The following is an 18,327-nucleotide window of genomic DNA, read 5'->3' on the forward strand; positions in this document are numbered from 1 at the left end:
CTTTTTAACAAATGGGGCTGAGACAACTAGATTTCCACATGCCAAATAAATGAATTTGGACCCCAACTTCACACCATATAGAGAAATTAATACAAAAACACAAAAAGAATTAATGACTTCAGTATAAGAGCCAAAAATAAAATAAAATTCTTTTTAGAAAACATAGGGTAAATCTACGTGACCTTAGATTTGACAATGGATTCTTAGATATGACACCTGAAGCATGAACTAGAAAAGAAATAAATAGATACATTGGACTTAATCATAATTAGAAACTTTTGTACATTGAAGAACATTACTAAGAAAAGGAAAAAGCAATATAGAATGGAAGAAAATGTCTGAAATAATGTATATGAGAAGGTTTTAACATCCACAACATCTGAAGAACTCTAGAGCTCAACAACCAAACGACAAAAATCCAGTTAAGAAATCAGCAAAACACTTAAACAAACACTTCTCCAAAAAAGACATACAAATGACCAATAAGTACATGAAAATATATTCAACATGATTAGTTATTAGGGTAATAAATTTAAAACCACAATAAGATACCATTCCATACTGACTAGGATATGAAAATAATTTAAGTGAAATAACAAGTGTGGATAAGACTATGGAGAAATTGAGATCCTCACCGAGATCTGAATAATAAGAAAAAGTCAAAGCCATATGAAGATTGATGGGAAGAGTGTCTTACACACACACAAAAAAATAGCAAAACAAAGGTACTGTGGTGCCCACAAGTTTGGCAGTGCTCAAGAGACTGATAAACCGGGGAGCCTGGGACAAGTGAGTAGTAATGTGTTCGGAGGTGATGGTAGAGAAGCAGGCAGGGGCCAAAGCATTTTAAGCAAGTGGATGACAATAAAATTAATTTTTTTTAAGATTTTATTTATTTATTTGACACAGAGAGAGACAGGAAGAGCAGAAACACAAGCAGGGGGAGTGGGAGAGGGAGAAGCTGGCTTCCGGATGAGCAGGGAGCCCAGTGTGGGGCTCCATCCCAGGATCCCGGAATCATGACCTGAGCTGAAGGCAGACGCTTCACGACTGAGCCACCGAGGTGCCCCAGTAAAATTTATTTCTTAAAAATAACATTCTACTAACCTTGGAAAGGTAAATGGGGGTGAGAGGAAGCAAGATCAGTTGGGAGGTTGTTACAGGAATCCACAAGGGAGGCGACATTGCTCTTTGACAGGGGTTACAAGCTGCGGATGGAGGAGAGATGCAGGATAGCTTCTGCAGTAGAGCCACGCAGAATTTCATAGGTATGGGATGTGAAGAGTAATAAAAAGAGAAACTAAGGATGGCTCCAGGTTTTTGAACAACTAGGCAGATAGCGGTGCTATTTTGCTAGAATGTAAGGAAAGGAAGTTTTATTTGTTTTTGTTCTTTCACAAATGTATTCTAAGTGTCCATTTCAGTAAGTAGTACAAGCTCAGCACTCAGTCAGTAGTTAATGATTTTGTTGAATTATCAGATCTTGTAGAAGATAAGAAATATATTTATATGCTGATAAGAATGATCTAGCAGACCAGTGAAAAGCTGAGGATGGTGGAAAAAGAGATTATTACATAAAAAAAATCCTTGAGAAGGTAGGAGGAAGTAAAATTAAAGGTACAAGTGGAATTGTTGGCATTCATATTTAACAGAGAGGGAAGTAGAGACTATAGTAAAGATAATGGGGAGTGGATGGGTTGGGGAAAAATCCTACAGCAGGAACACTGAGGAGACACTTAAGAGGTGAGAGTGGGGGTGGCCTAATGGAAAGACTACTTTTTTTTTTTCAATTTATTTATTTTCAGAAAAAACAGTATTCATTATTTTTTCAGCACATCCAGTGCTCCACGCAATCCGTGCCCTCTATAATACCCACCACCTGGTACCCCAACCTCCCACCCCCCTCCCCGCCACTTCAAACTCCTCAGATTGATTTTCAGAGTCCATAGTCTCTCGTGATTCACCTCCCCTTCTAATTTACCCCAACTCCCCTCTCCTCTCTAACACCCCTTGTCCTCCATGATATTTGTTATGCTCTACAAATAAGTAAAACCATATGATAATTGACTCTCTCTGCTTGACTGATTTCACTCAGCATAATCTCTTCCAGTCCCGTCCATGTTGCTACAAAAGTTGGGTATTCATCCTTTCTGATGGAGGCATAATACTCCATAGTGTATATGGACCACATCTTCCTTATCCATTCATCCGTTGAAGGGCATCTTGGTTCTTTCCATAGTTTGGTGACCGTGGCCATTGCTGCTATAAAGATTGGGGTACAGATGGACCTTCTTTTCATGACATTCATATTTATCCTTGGTGTAAATACCCAGGAGTGCAATTGCAGGGTCATAGGGAAGCTCTATTTTTAATTTCTTGAGGAATCTCCACACTGTTCTCCAAAGAGGCTGCACCAACTTGCATTCCCACCAACAGTGGAAGAGGGTTCCCCTTTCTCCACATCCTCTCCAACACATGTTGTTTCCTGTTTTGTTAATTTTGGCCATTCTAACTGGTGTAAGGTGATATCTCAATGTGTTTTTAATTTAAATCTCCCTGAGGGCTAATGATGATGAACATTTTTTCATGTGTCTGATAGCCATTTGTATATCTTGATTGGAGAAGTGTCTGTTCATATCTTCTGCCCATTTTTTGATATGTTTGCCTGTTTCGTGTGTGTTGAGGAGTTCATTATAGATCCTGGATATCAACCTTTTGTCTGTACTGTCATTTGCAAATATCTTCTCCCATTCTGTGGGTTGCCTCTTTGTTTTTTTGACTGTTTCCTTTGCTGTGCAGAAGCTTTTGATTTTGATGAAGTCCCAAAAGTTTATTTTTGCTTTTGTTTCCTTTGCCTTTGGAGACATATCTTGAAAGAAGTTGCTGTGGCTGATATCAAAGAGATTACTGCCTATGTTCTCCTGTGTTCTGATGGATTCCTGCCTCATGTTGAGGTCTTTTATCCATTTTGAGTTTATCTTTGTGTACGGTGTAAGAGAATGGTCGAGTTTCATTCTTCTACATATAGCTGTCCAGTTTTCCCAGCACCATTTATTGAAGAGACTGTCTTTTTCCCACTGTATATTTTTTCCTGTTTTGTCAAAGATTAATTGACCGTAGAGTTGAGGGTCCATATCTGGGATCTCTACTCTGTTCTACTGGTTTGTGTGTCTGTTTTTATGCCAGTACCATGCTGTTTGTCCTGATAGCATGTAAATTTTACACTTGTGGTTCTTTTTGACAAGGTTCTTTCTTTATTTGCATATATATTTTTTTTTCTCTTGTCATATACTTGTATCAGTCTTTTTATCTCTTTTTGTTTGTCTACTTTATAAATCTTACCTTGGGGCCCATCTGGGCTGAAACTTCTTTTTCATCTTCCTTTTCTTTCCTGTCGCTTTCTCTCTCTCTTTTTTTTTCTTCTTCCTTTTTTTTCTTCTTTTTTTTTTTTTCTTCTTTTCTTTTTTTTTCTTTTGTCCCTCGTTTGGGTGGGGAATCCTGATTGCTCAGAAGTGTTCCAGGGTGCACCTTGACTGCACCACAGTTGATACATCCAGCTACATCTGTTCAGTCATCTCCCACCAAAATGACTAGGAGGAGGAATGCCCAACAGAAGAAAAATACAGAGGATGGACCTTCTGCAACAGAGCTAACGGCTATCAACATAGACAATATGTCGGAAAGAGAATTCAGGCTAACACTTATCCAGGCAATAGCTAGGTTGGAGAAAGCCATGGATGACCAAACAGAATTGATTAGGGCTGAAGTGAAAGTGACCAGACAGGATGTTCACAATGTTAGGGCGAAGCTTAAAGCTACCAGGGAGGAGGTTCACAATGCTCTCAATGAGTTCCAATCTAATCTAAACTCTCTCAAAGCTAGGGTAACTGAGACAGGAGATAGAATTAGTGATCTGGAAGACAGATAGAGAGAAAGGATCAGGAGGAAGCCTGGAACAAACAGCTTAGAAACCATGAAAGACTACCTTTAATATCCATTCAAAACCCTGAAAAGCTAGGATTTAAAGATGGAAAACATAAAAGCCATTCAGCTTCTATAAGCTGGACACATTTTAATTGTAATTAATTATACCAGAAAGCATACTGTGGTCAGCATTCCTGATTTTCAAAGAGCATTTTTCATCTTAAATGTTTAGTGACCATTATAGAAGCTCTGTATTTTGTAGAAAGCAAAAAAAGAACTAGCCAGGTTTCCTTTTGCTAATACTTTTCTTTTTGCCCAACATTCAAAAGTAGAGTTTTTATTTCCTGGGGCAGAAGGAAGTACGTTGAAGGGAGCAAAGGGAGTTTTTAAAAAATATCTTACTTGTTATGCCAATAAGAGTTGTGATGGCCAGATCCTGGAACAGAAACTGGTAATTTGAAAGACTGTTTGTCTCCTGAAAATAAAAAGGAAAATGACTTTAAAAAAATTATGACCTTTTAGATGAAGTCTGACATGAACTGCATTCATTTTGTCACTGCAACATAAAATTTTACAAGGAGAGGGTGCAGCCAGGGTCCTGTTTGTATTAGTGAGAGTACCAAAGGCAAGGATGGGAAACCCTCTCTGGCCAGGAGGATACCCTCGTGTGCTCTCTGGCCTGGGTCATTTGTGCATCAGTAACCCCTTATTGAGGGGGACATCTCACTCCACTAGATTCATCTCTGATCTTCTTTCTACCTTCTAGCAGAGAAGTCAGGGTTTGGTCTGGCACAATGAAACAGTGAGTTCCCAGGAGTAACAACTGTTAAGTATGTGATGATCTTACCAAAATTTTACTAATGGCAAAAGAATACCTGAACCCACTATTTGCATTTGGGGGCATTGTTAGAAAGTTCTGATAAAGCAGTTAGATATTCTTAAGAAAAAAATGTGTGAAGGTCTTACTGATTTTAAGTAACTTGCTTCCTTGCCTCCCCCACCCTTTAGTGGAAAAAAGTAATGGTGATCTGTGTTTAACTCTATAACATGTATTATTGGGATTCCAAAATAGTGCCAAATTTACATACATAGCTTCTCCTTCTCCAGCTCATTCATTAATGAGTGGGAAGAGACATAGGTAATCTGAAAATAACAGAACTAAATCCTTCAATCCAGAGGCGAGAGGGCAAGACATAGAGAGGAATTTAAGGAATCAACAATAAGCTGCTTGTACTGGTTCGTGAGAATTAATTGCTAAGTTTTCAGGGATCTTTTTGAACTGGTTGTTAAGCACAGCCATTATAAAAATTTAAGTCATACAAATCTACCATTAAATACATTATGCTAAAAACAAAGCTAATAAATACTCCCAAACCCACCACTTCCTAATCATTTTCTTACATTGTGCTGTTATCTATGCCTTTCAAGAAATTTACAACTCTTACATCTCTGTGGTGCAAGTACTACATAATGGCATGCTCCTGTATATCTCTCCCAACTCCATGCTCAGTGACAGCAGGTAGACAGCTGGAAACCAGCCATGGTAGTATTTACACCATGAAAGTTGGCAAACATTAATAACCAGGGCTTGTTTTTCCAGGGAGAGCGGGCTCTGAAATATTTAGCAGCAACGCCAATCAGAGAATCATCTCTCTAATGAATGGTACCCTAGAGTAGAGTCACACTGCAACTGGGAAGATAGAGACCTGGTCCAAGCAGGCAGAAGCAACAGCGAGAGAGAAAGTGCTGTGTTCTGATCTTCAGCAAGCACTGCATTTAAAATGTCAAGAGAGTCAGAGAATTGACACCATCAACTTTTCCCAAGTACATTCATCTATTTCTGATTTACTTTCAAAATAAAGGTGGTTTTAGAGGGGCTACTGGAGCTTGCAATTCCTCACATGCACTCTTTCTTAAAAAGCATTGCAAACTGGGACGGGTGGTACACCACGACTTGCTTTGGTCCTCACTAACCAAGAACTCAGGTCCCCAGTCATACCCAGTAGAGCAGCAGAACACCAACATACTGAATCATGCTGTACAGAGCCATGTATTTAAACATGCAAAATGAGGTCACTAGAGCTGCACGTCCTTCCCTGTGTGAGAAAAGAAATGAAAAAGTGAGGAAATGAAAGGAATGGAAAGAATTGAGGTCAGTTACAATGTGCTGTTCAGCTGAGCTCAGGAGAAAAAACTCAAAAGCCTGATTATTCAACTGTTTGTCTGACAGACTGGACAGCCTTGAGCCCATGGGAGCTGGCTGTCAGAATAGGACTAGATTTTTAGGAAACACCCATTTCAGGCCGAGGTCCACAGGTTTGGTCCAGCTATGGAGTCCAGGTCGAGTGTTAGTCTTGTCCTTTTTTTGTGGGAACTTTGTCAACCCAGAGTCAGAGGAACTGGTCCCAGATCTCACACCTATACACTGATGTCATTTGGAAGGTCAGTTTCCTTCTGCCACAGTTTCTTCATCTGTGAACTAAGGGATTTCTATAAGATTGCACACTTGGGGGCTATTTTCCTGCAGGTGTTTCACTTCATTCAAATCTCATTTGGCAATCCCAACTTTTTCTGAAACTGGACTAGAACAGTACTGAAATTAGTCATACATGGAATTTAAATAGACTGGAAACAATGAGCATGCTCATTTCTGTTCATGTTGATTGAATCTGAGTAAATAGTATATATTGAAAGCATAAAATAGATTACTTATGAAATGTCACTTTTACATCTTTCATTGGAAAGAAAACAGAGTTTAAATTTCCTTCTGGTCAAAATGTTTTCCTGGGATTCCAAAGTCTGATTTTAAAATAGGCTTTTTCCTGTTTGGGGGCTCTGCTGCTATCATTTGCTTCACCAGAACATAGTTTCTTCTCATCTCACTCCTTAGAAAGGCTTTCACATACCACCCACCTGTAGCAGCCAGTTCTACCTCCTCAGTCCCTCTCCAACTTTTCCCATTACCTTGATTTATCCGTAAGAAAGCTTTATGAAATCAAGGGATGTGTGATTGACTTTTTTTTAAAAAATATTTTATTTATTTATTTGACAGGCAGAGATCACAAGCAGGTAGAGAGGCGGGGGGTGGGGAGGAAACAGGCTCCCTGCTGAGCAGAGAGCCCAATGTGGGGCTTGATCCCAGGACCCTGGGATCATGACCCGAGCCTAAGGCAGAGGCTTTAACTCACTGAGCCACCCAGGCGCCCCTGTGATTTACTTTCTTCTGGGTCTTCAGTGTCTCCACCAGTCCCTGGCACTAAGTGCCTACTCTATAAATATTTGTCAAATACATGCATAAGTTTTTTAAAAATTGGGAAGAGCTAGCCAAATCATTATTATTTTAATGTGGTGGGAATAGTACGATGTTTGTAGATAAGACATATTTAAATAAAATCAATTTTAATAGAATTTTTAATCCTATATGGCTGTTTGAGCTTGGGCATATCAATTGAACCTCAATTTCCATATTTGCAAAAGAAAATAGAGACCATTCTTACATCTCCAGGGTATTTTGAAGTATAAGATAGTAGGTATTAGAGCACTTCACAAACTGTAAATACATATTAGTTATAACAGCCCAAAGCAGCCACAATGCTAACCATCTCTATGATTCAAATAAAATAAAGTAGAAGTACATATTCTGGGAGGCAGAGATAAAATGCCAAGGGAAATTTTAGTAGAAGCAGCAAAGATGAATAAATATTTTGAAAACTGGAGATGGAAAGAATATTCCAAAAAGCGTAGAGCCAAGCAGAAAAGAGGGCAGGTGGGAAAGAAAAAGTTTCTGTCCATCCCCCATCATAAAGCATCTAAGGAGATCCATGTAAAAATAACAATAATAAGAATATGAGCAACACTTACAAAGCAGTAACAAAGTCTAGATTCCAATTTTCTAAAAGTAACCTATTGAGTGGTTTTCATTAGAAATTCCACTGCTCTCCCACAGTTATTTTTAACTCCTGGTAAATTCACTTGGGATTAGAATGGCTGATTGCATTGTCCTGCAAAGCACCCTCCCCATCCAGGGACACAAAGTTTCCCTGCTCTTTCCCTGACAGAACAATGGAATCTGTACCTAAAAGTCGAGAGAGATTAAAACAATGCTAGTGGAAAGCATCTACTTACTTGATAAGGTGAGGTACGCACTCAATGTTTGGAGTTTTCGAAGTGAAAGGGGAGGCCACAGATGCCTCCTGCTCTGATAAAGAGATGCCCACGTGAGCCATTTTCAAAGCCTGAAAGCAAAGAGTCAGCTTACTCTCCATATACACTCACATATATCTTTCCTAAGGCTACATGAGAAAAGTCTGTCAAGCTAGCCACAATGTGGCTTGTGGACCCAAGCACTAGCCAGGAGATGGCCAGATTTTGCTCTGCCTACTATATAAGAAAAATATGGCACTGGGATACTTGGCCAAAGAAGTGGGGAGTCCAGAGCCATATTCTACCTCATTTGGTCTATGCCAACCACTAAGGCATTGTGTGGCTTTGGTTGAAACCCTCCCAAACCTTCTACATCAGTTTCTCCAACAAGAACAATGGAGGTAGTGTATATCCCAGGGATACTATCTCTAGAGAACTCCAGGCAAGCACAATCAAGTGTAAGTCTTTGTCTGTCCTAGTGCCACTATGGCCCCATACACTGACAGCTACTTACCCCACAGTCATTGGCCCCATCACCGCACATACCTACAAAGTAACTAAAAGGGAACCATGTCAAATGTAAGAGATATCAGAGCAATTTTACCTATTAATTTCTCCAATTAAAAAGATAAGTTGAACTTCATTACTGAGGAATTGAACTGATTATTCATTGTAAGGGAGTTTTCCTAAGAGTCTAGTTTGACTAAAAGTAAAGTGTGACTCAGCAGTCCAGTGCACCATTCCTGAATCCAAGCATTTCAGGGAGACCCTGAACATCGCTGTTTTAGGAAGTGACTTTGTTGGCTATAAAGTGGGATGTTCACAGATGACGATGTGATACCATGGCACAGTGAAGAGGGCAACAGATTTGAAACCAGACAGAGATCTTTGGACCTGATCACTAGGCTATTTTGGCTATCATTTTTCTCTCCTACAAAGTGTTATACGTATTCAGTGAGGTGCTGTATGGAAGAGTGCCTTATAATCTCGAAAACAAAACAAACAAAACAAAATTACTTGTTGGTGCTGTTAATAGTAACAGGAGAGGAGATCTGCCATCTTAGCAGTCACTCAACTAAAAAATGCAGTGCCAGGCCCAGATTTTGAAGAAAGAAAACACATCCCTGTCTCAGGATAGTTTTTTGAGGTTACATACAGACTGCTTTCACTGGTGACAAAAATTATAGATAGTCTGCTTTTTAAGGTAGGAGTGTTCTCACAGCATTTACCGAATTTGCTATACTTCTCTTCCACACTGTCATATGAAGGCACCTCATTTACTGTCTGTGTTGTCAACCATGTGGAAAAGACAGGGCATTCTGAATCAAGAAACTTGCCTCCTCAAGTAGGAGGATTAAGTGGGAATGAGTAGGAGTAGAAGTTACATCTGTATGGTCCAGCACCAGAAGTAAAGAAAGCTTTCAGGACTCCATGGGTTCTATTAACAAGAAATAAAATGTCCTAAATGATGGGTACGTTAATTGAACTGTTTACTCTGTAATGAAGACCCTTGTGTTGGAAGAGAATAATTTTTCTGATTTAGGACAGAAAAGATTCTCTGTCATATAAATGTTTTCATATTTTTAAAGTTATGTGAATCTCTTGCCATATAAATCACCTTATATCAGAACTGTGATAACTTATAAAATCTAAATTTTCATTGTATCTCAGGAGCTGAACTCAAACTACACTTCCACGTTCATTTCTCACCCTACATTTTCATGCCCTATATGTCCTGGTCCAGTGATTCTCAACTCCGGATCCACAGCTGACTTACTTGAGGAGATCTGTAAAAAACACTAATGTCTAAGCCTCACATGAGCAACTGAATCAGAATCTCTGGACAACACTATCTTGGTATTGTTATGTTTTCAAAACTCTGGAGTTGACTGTCATATATAGTTAGGTTAAGAACCACTGCCTTGGCCAAGGTAGGTGACTTCCTGTACCTCTTACACTCCCCCTGACTGCCATGCCTCCAGGCACTTCATACCACCCGAAATGGCAAAGAACCTACTCCAGTTTCTGAAATTCTTCCACCAGACTGGATTTCTGCCCAGGAGACATTCTTGCAAAGATGGTCCCATTGATCAGTATCTGTAAGGAACATGAGAGAAAATGCAGCATGTCAGTTAGCCATACATGAAGTAATTGATAATACTCAGAACACTGGGTAACAAAATCCATGAAGGGCAAAAATTGTTTGTTTCCAAGAAGTCCATTTTTTGATTTTAAGACATTAAGACTGTAGTCATCAAATAAGTGAGCAGGAGACCAAAAATCAGTAAAGATGTAATAAAAATATTGATTAAAATGATGATCTTCAGGAATTTAGCTGAGCTGTCATTGAAAATATGGTAAAAAAAAAAAAAAAATCCAGACCTTAATGGAATCTTGAGTCAGTAGAGTAGCAGAAATTATGAGATATCCAGAGGTTAACATCCCAGGAAAAGGAAAAGAGGTAACTGCTTCTGAGAAAATTGTTCAGAACTAGCAGAAAAACAGCCTAATGATGAAATAGTGACAATTTGTGATCTTTGATTTAACCACCATCTGGACTTGACCAATTGTGAAACTCAGCTAATATCCCAAGCCTAATCTGGGCTATGGAACATTGATGGTTTGGAGATATTAAACCTATACCAGCTTCATCCACCTGAGCTTTATCCTATAGAGTCTAAATTCTTCTGTGTTAAATCTCTACATTCCCTGCTCATTTGGGCAGTAACTCAGCTTAATGTTCAGTCAGCCTCAAAGTCTTTATTCTTTTTTTCCTAAATAGTACCTAAGAGGATAAGCAATTGAATTAAAAAAAAAAAAAGAATAAAAACCATTTATCTTTGTATTATACTGGATATAGTCTTTTTCCAGTTTGTCTACATGTTATATATAATACTTACCTGCCCCCACTATTGTTCTTCATCAGAAAAGTGTTAAGTTTGACTGGCTTTTGTATAAGGTTTCTCTATCAAAAACCTAATGGAATTCCTCTATTCTTGGCCTGCCTTCCTGTATAATTGCTGGATTTCCGCTATAGTAGGAGACCCCTCACTATGCCAATATAAAGACAGCCACCCAAAAGCTATATTTATGATTGGAGAATTCCTTAATAATTTATTCCTATAGAGATAAGAAATTGTCTAATCAAATTCACTGATTTTAAATCTAGTAGGAAATGAGACAACAAAAATATCTGCCTTTTTAAAAAATCTATTCAATAGGTATATCTTATCTATAGAGGCTTGAAATTACTTAGGAACATGTTCTGTAAGTGACATCATCAGCATCTTTACTGGGAGATTACCTTTGGTAGTAGGCTGCTGAAATGTTGACTTATAACCTGAAAAGATTTTCCACTTAAGGCAAAATGGTAAGCTCCTTCTCTGTCATTATCAGAGATATCTTCCCTGATATTAATATAATTATCCTGCAAAGCAAGACACAATTACTTTACACATTTGATAGAGATTTGGTAAAGAACCACAAAAATATCAAAGAGAAGAAAAAGATGACAGTCTGGTGTCTCTTTAAGAGTCACACTCCAGCCCTGATTCCTCAGAGAAGCACTTTCTCTTTGCTAGATCAATCTTTGCACAAACAGCCTCTAGTGAATAGGAGAATAACACTTACTCATGTCTTGTTCTCATCCTGATTTGACTGTGGTGAGTCCCAGAAAAGAGCACATTTCACACATTTCAAGTGTACTATACAAAGCATTACAGCTTAACAAATCTTTCCCTGAAGTGAGAACTTACAATTTGTTTTCTTATAGGATTAATATTGTCCCACAAGGACACAATGGAGATAAGATACTGACAAGATTGGGAATAGATGAATAAAACTTTTTTTCCCACCCTGAAGACATAATCTAATTTTCCAATGCACACAGCAGTTTCCCTCCCAGGGACTAAATCTCCTTTGGACCGGAGGGGATGGCTAGCAAGCAAGAGGAAGATGAGAAATTAGATTCACAGTCCCGCTTACTACATTCTTTCTTATATAGAGCCAACAAGAGCCAAAGCTTGAAAGAATGAATTCTTCCCAGCACTCAGGAAAACACTGTACATTAAAGCTCAGTAGGGCAGTATGAGAAAGTGATGGGAGCTCTTCAAATAGCATATGTGTTAGACATTTGGAGAAATATGTTGACTCTAGGTTACCTGTACATCTTGGCCAATCAGAGCTGCTCAGCAGCCAACACTGTGAGCCATAATATTGCAAAAGGTCTGTTTTTTAGGTATACCTGATTGTGATATGAAATCTGTTTCTTCTCCTCTACTAATTTCCAACTTATAGATGCTGAGGAGGACCCAGTGGTTTCGTTTGCTTCAATGAGAATGACTTTTTGGTTTTCAGAAACCATTCCAGACTTCCTGGCCACTGTTATTGCAGTCTGAAGATTGTCACCTACAAGAAAGGAGAAGTATAGCAAGATGTGGTTGAATAAATAGAATCAATTCATGTATGGCCTGGAAAACTAGGGTAAGGAGTTCAGAACTTGTTTTAGGTGTGAAAATAAATAATTTCTAAGTCTCTCTCACTCTGATTCTCCATGGATTCATGATCCCTTTTGTGATTCTTTTTGCTTTTCATCTGGTTACTTCATAACCTACCAGTATACTTTTTTCCAGAGAGTGGGAAGGAAAAAGAAAAAGGTGAATTTCAAATCTATCTCCATCATTTGTTAGCTTGGTAAACATTAAGCAAAACCCCACTGATTTAATATTTTATCACGTGGTTCCACTTTCAGCCAAACTGGAAAAAAAAACCGTTAAAATCTATCTCTCCCACTGATTACAGTGGAAAACTATGGGAAAAATACAAAAAACAACTATCCAAGGATTTTGAAAAGTAAACATAAGCAGGCAGAATGTGGAAGAGAGTTGAATCTGGAGAAACAATCTACAAGGTGATGATATTTTGGGCTTTTTTTTTTTTTCTCTTTCTTCCCACATGTTTGACCTGAATGTGAACCCTAGTCCCAGAGCTGTGAAGGAAGCTAAAACTCCAAGAGAAACTTAATCTTTCTGGCCAAAGACACCAGGGGGGGAAAAAAAAAATAAAGAGCTTGAAGGCTGAAGAATTATGGGACAGACCCAAGAAAGAAGATAGATAGACAAAAAGACTAACTCAGGATATGAACTCAACTCAGAGTTGTGCATGCATAGAACAAACCCAGAGAAAAGCAAAAGCCTCAGGAACTGAACTATGATATTAATCACCTCATACATCCTAGAGTTTTCCTTGCTAAAACAAACAAACAAACAAACAGCCTCAACAATCTCCAGAGGATTTTAACAGGATCCAAGTTCTTGTAATATAATAATTTAAATGTTTAGGATATTCAACATGGAAAAAAAAAAATGAACCTGGAAAATGTAGTCAATTCTCAAGGGGGAAAAAAAAAAATCAACATTTGCTTGTCCAAGGATGACCCAGATGTTGGACTTTAAAAACTAAATGTTTTTAAAGCAGCCCTTATAAGCCTCCTCCATGAGGTGAAGGTTAGTGCTCTTAAAATAAATGACAGGATAGAAGTTCTCAAGTAAAAAAAAAAAAAAAAAAAAAAAACACTCGGTAAGTAAGAACCAAATGACTACTTCAAAATTGAACAATATAATAACTGAAATAAAAAATTCATTGGATGCTCCCAAGAGCAGAATGGAGATGACAAGAAAAGAAGTCAATGAATTTAAAAGATAAATCAATAGAAGTTATGCAATCTGAAAAACAGAGAGAAAAATTTAAAAACAAAAGAACAGAGATGGAAGAATAACAAGATTCATGTCATTAGAGTCCAGGAAGGAGAGGAGAAAGGAATGAGAACAGGAAAAAAAAATTTTTTTTGAAGAAGTGAAGCAGAAAAAATTCAAAATATGGTAAAAGATTTAAATTTATATATTTAAGAAGTTTGGTGAATCTCAAGCAAAATAAACTCAGTGAGAACCATACCCAAAAACATTATAATCAAACTTCTAAAAACAAAGGTAAAGAAAATATCTTAAAAACAGATAGAGAAAACAATATATTATATATTAGGGAATGATTATTTGAATTATCACAGATTTCTCATCAAAATTCATGGAAGATAGATGACAGTGGAATATTCTTGAAGTGCTGAAGAGAGAACAGTCAACTCAGATTCCTATAGCTAGCGGAAGAATCATTCAGAAATAAAGAGAAATAAAGACATTCTTAGATAGGTCTTATTACTTATCTAAGATAATTTGTTGCATATACGTGGCAACTATAACATAAAGGAGAAAAAGACAGAGGACTTTTATGTTTGTAAGTCTTTTTGAAAGGGTAGGTACAGATGTTGTGATCCTTGGAGCAACCACTGAACAATAAATAACGTAACACCTGGCTGACTATCCCTGAAATGGCTTTCTTCAGATTTCTACCAAAGTATTTACGAGAATCTCCAGAAGAGCTAATTAATGGGTGAGAGCTTCTCTATCTACCCTGAGGCTGGAACCCTGAGCCCTAAGAAGAGTTCACCACCTGCCTTAGCAAGTCACCAAGAGTCTGGCTGCTTTGCAACATAAGACCATTTTGTTATCCACCACCCTAGAAGTTCAACTCTTTGGGATATTCAGCCCAGGTCTGAGCCTCAATCATCTGACAGAGAAATATAACAAACTATTCAAGAAATCCCATAAGCTAAGCAAGAAAAGATCAGGCAGAACAACCAGAACACATGAAAGTCAAAAAAGAGTAGTTGTTGAAGATAGATGAAACTTTCATTAGAACATTAAAAATAAGGAATGCACTTAAAAAAAACTCAAATGTACCTTCCTCTCTCCCCACCACTACCAAAACAAAAAAGGTTTTAAGGGCCATTACTGCCCCAAAACATGATTTCAGAACTTAACACTTAAGAGGTAATAATGGTCATTTTTGGAACCTGAGTTTGTGCTTTGGAAAAATTGGATACAAAAAAAAAAAATCTTAAACACAAAGCAAAATTATAACAAATACAGAATCACAAGAAAAAAGATAAGAGACTACGAGGATAGATCCAGGAAGCCTATCATGTGAACAACAGAAACTCCAGAAGGGAAAAAGGAGGAGACAAAACAAAGGCAATAATTAAATGAACAGTAGAAGAGATTTTCCTGACAGGAAGAAGATAGATTAAAAGGCTCACTATGTTCCATATTCAATTAATGTAAAAAGATAAACATATAGACATACCCCGGTAGCATTTCTAAACTCCAGAATTAAAGAAAAGGATTATATAGGGAAGAGAACAAATTAACTACAGTGGACAGATGTTAGGCTTGTAATAACATCTGAGATCATTAAGAAAAAAAAAAAAAAGACTATAACCCTAAATCCTATACCCAGGCAAGATATCATTCACCTGTCAGAGTGAAGAAAGATATCTGAGATATGTAAGAATTCAGAGAACATATCATCCTTCCATCCTATCCAAGGACAAGTCTTGGGAAAAATATTTAACCAAGTGAGCCAAGAAAGAGAACAGAAATTCCTACGTGAGGGCAGAAGAGAAGAGGTAGTGTACAGAATTATGTATTTCATTTCAATACTAAGGATAGATTGTGAGAATGTGTCAAATAAGTGCTAAATAAATATTTTTGAAACAGAAGGGTCATAACCTAAGGGGAATCCGAAGTAGTTAATTAATTCAGCAATGCCTAGACATTGGATTGAGGGACTAAAAAGGGATAGAGTAAAAGTGATCCTAAAGTCTCTTGGATTGCGGTAATAGAATGGAAGATGGAGAAGTACAGAGGGGAAAGTAGAAGTATCCTAGAGTTCTCTGCAGTGACATTGGGTTCAGGGAAAGTGGGCTGGGGAATATGGGCTCTGGTGGGGTAATCTTGGTGACACAATTATCACAATTTAAATGCATTGGACGTAAAAGCAGGGGAAGAAAGGCACACACTCAAACAAATGAATGCATTAAGACATCATCAGTTCCACTTAGAAGGATTCATTAAGAAATTCCACACACTGCTCTTGCATGATCCTTTCTCACCCCTTTCCTGTTTGTGTGATTTGGGGTTTGAAAGAAGTACGGGTATAGCAGTTTTTACTACCGGAATAATAGACCTCATTATTGATGGGCCTTCAGTGTAGTTTGCAGACCACACTGACTGAACATTTCTCTTCCTCTAACATTTAACAAAAATCACCATCTTTGCATGGCTCACATCTTCTTATCAGGCAGGTGTTATCCCAAATGACCCCTCTCTGAGCGGATATCACATATATATTAGCCAGTCAGACACACTTTACCTACCATATCATTCTGTTTTGTTTCATGTACCTCATAACTCTTAAAGCTAGCTGCTTATTTTCTCACCTGATTGATTGATTTTCTATCTCACCTCACCTAAATAGAAACTTGGTGAAAACAGTAACTTTGCATTTTCTGTTGCCAATCTCCAGTACCTAGAATGGTGTCCAACCCACAGGAGGTTGTCAACACTATTTAGGAGATGAGTGAATCTTGCCTATTTCCGCATCAAATTCTTTCTGTTTTCACATATATATTGCTCTATACCTGTGACCATTACAGTCCTTATCCGGGCTGAGATGAGTTCTTCCAGAACAGGTTTTGTCTCATCCTTCAGCTGATTCTCCAAGATCAGCAATCCCAGAAATATCAGGTCTGATTCTACTTTGTCCCTGGAAATATATACATATAAATGAGCAGAAATAGCACATCGTGGTCTTTCTTTGGGGAAGCAAAACAAAAGCAAAGGCAAATAGGTTCCTGTCAGAGTGGTTCCCACTCACCTGCGTAAGCACCATTCCTTAACTACTACATACATGCCAGGAAATACCCAGAAAGAAGGCAGGAGGGGACAGGAAGGGCACCGAGACATTTACTCTGACTGAATTAATTGGAAAAGAGAGTATTTATTAAGTGAAATATTTGCTTTAACTTTCATAGAGAATGAACCAAATGATTCAAAGTCTTCTTTCTTTGCTGTGACTAGTCTGATTTCCAGCACCTCACCTGTTAGCAACCACCTGGGAGGAGTTCACCTGTTAGCAACCACCTGGGAGGAGTTCTAGCTCTGGTACTGAACATCGTACAAAGTTAAGTGAGGCTCAAGAACAAGAAAACAAAATGCCAATTTCTCCAGAATCCAGGCCTATAAGTAATACTCTTTCAACCCCAGGAGATATGAAGCTCAAAACACAGCCCTCTCTCTCCTCCCTTCCCTTCCTCCCTCTGCAGACAGGCAGCATTGCTCTTTTGCATAAAGTGTGAATGTTTCTGCAAGGAAGTGGGGCCTCTGAGGCTCCTAATCACAAGACCATCACCAAGACATTTCATGGAATTAAGTGCAGGGGAGTAATATTGGGGTACCTTTCAGGGACCCAAAAATTCTCCCATGATTCATTTATCTGAGACCCAGACCTCTCTAGCAGACACAAGGGCAAGACACCAGTATTGTCTAATTCTGGCTGAAATATGAATGAAAGCAGCACCCAGGAGAGCACCTGGCCTTGCTTGCCATGGGCATCTCAATGCTGGGCCTCACGTCAGCCAGGGGCAGGGGCTAAAGTCAGTCATGCTCCTAAGACACTACTAACATCTCCACCAGAATGGCTGGAAGGAAGTCGGCAGAGTTTGCACTACTCACCCCAGGAACTCCCCATTCTTCGGAACCTGGAATTAAGTCTCTGTGTAATCTGGTTCCAAACTAATTTTTCAGCTTTCTCTATCACTAAATTCTTCAACTACCCTAACGTCCAGACAAGGTGACCCAGCCACCATGGCTATGCTCTGTACTCAACCATCTCGAAACATTTGCTCTAGACTGCCGTAAGACATTCTTTCTTATTTCATGGAGAAGGTTGTAAGTTCCCCTGTGATCTGCCATTTAAACTTCCCATTTATATTTTGAGAGCCACTTCACATGTGCTTCCCCATAAAAACCTCCCCAGGTAGAAAAAATAGCTCCCTCTGCATCTTACCTCTGCCTCAGGATAGTATGCATTTTATTTGTTCCTTTATCACTCACCATTCTTTGTTATCTAATCTGTCTCAACAACTTGAGGACTAGCTTGCCTGGTTCGAGGATTGGCTCAACAACATGCATGTGGTGCCCAGCACAGAGGAAGTGCTCAGACAGGGTACCCTAAGTTGAAGTGCTCTGGTGTCTGATGTGACCATTTTTTTGATAGGCAGTCTAGGAAAATTTATTTCCTTTTTCAGAAATTTTGCTGTCAGAGGGTTTTATGGAAAGCAAAGCCAGTCTGTCAAGTGATTGACCA

The 18,327-nt window shown here is 38.5% G+C and overlaps 1 protein-coding gene across 3 annotated transcripts in view; it reads right to left on the reverse strand.

The window, feature by feature from the left end:
• The window catches only part of ATP13A4 (ATPase 13A4), a 129,676-nt gene that overhangs the window by 20,062 nt on the left and 91,287 nt on the right, over positions 1 to 18,327 (reverse strand). For 2 of the 3 annotated variants that reach the window (XM_082728354.1, XM_082728355.1), the window contains exons 18-25: positions 16,601 to 16,725; positions 12,311 to 12,474; positions 11,372 to 11,494; positions 10,085 to 10,164; positions 8,582 to 8,624; positions 8,050 to 8,159; positions 5,924 to 6,020; positions 4,327 to 4,399 (exon numbers count right to left, since the gene is read on the reverse strand). In XM_082728354.1, the coding sequence (XP_082584480.1) occupies positions 4,327 to 4,399; positions 5,924 to 6,020; positions 8,050 to 8,159; positions 8,582 to 8,624; positions 10,085 to 10,164; positions 11,372 to 11,494; positions 12,311 to 12,474; positions 16,601 to 16,725 (815 nt within the window). The remainder of the gene's footprint in view (positions 1 to 4,326; positions 4,400 to 5,923; positions 6,021 to 8,049; positions 8,160 to 8,581; positions 8,625 to 10,084; positions 10,165 to 11,371; positions 11,495 to 12,310; positions 12,475 to 16,600; positions 16,726 to 18,327) is intronic. The other variant, XM_082728356.1, reaches the window with a different exon arrangement.

Source organism: Mustela nivalis, assembly GCF_964662115.1.
Source record: "Mustela nivalis genome assembly, chromosome: 1".
NCBI lineage: Eukaryota > Metazoa > Chordata > Mammalia > Carnivora > Mustelidae > Mustela > Mustela nivalis.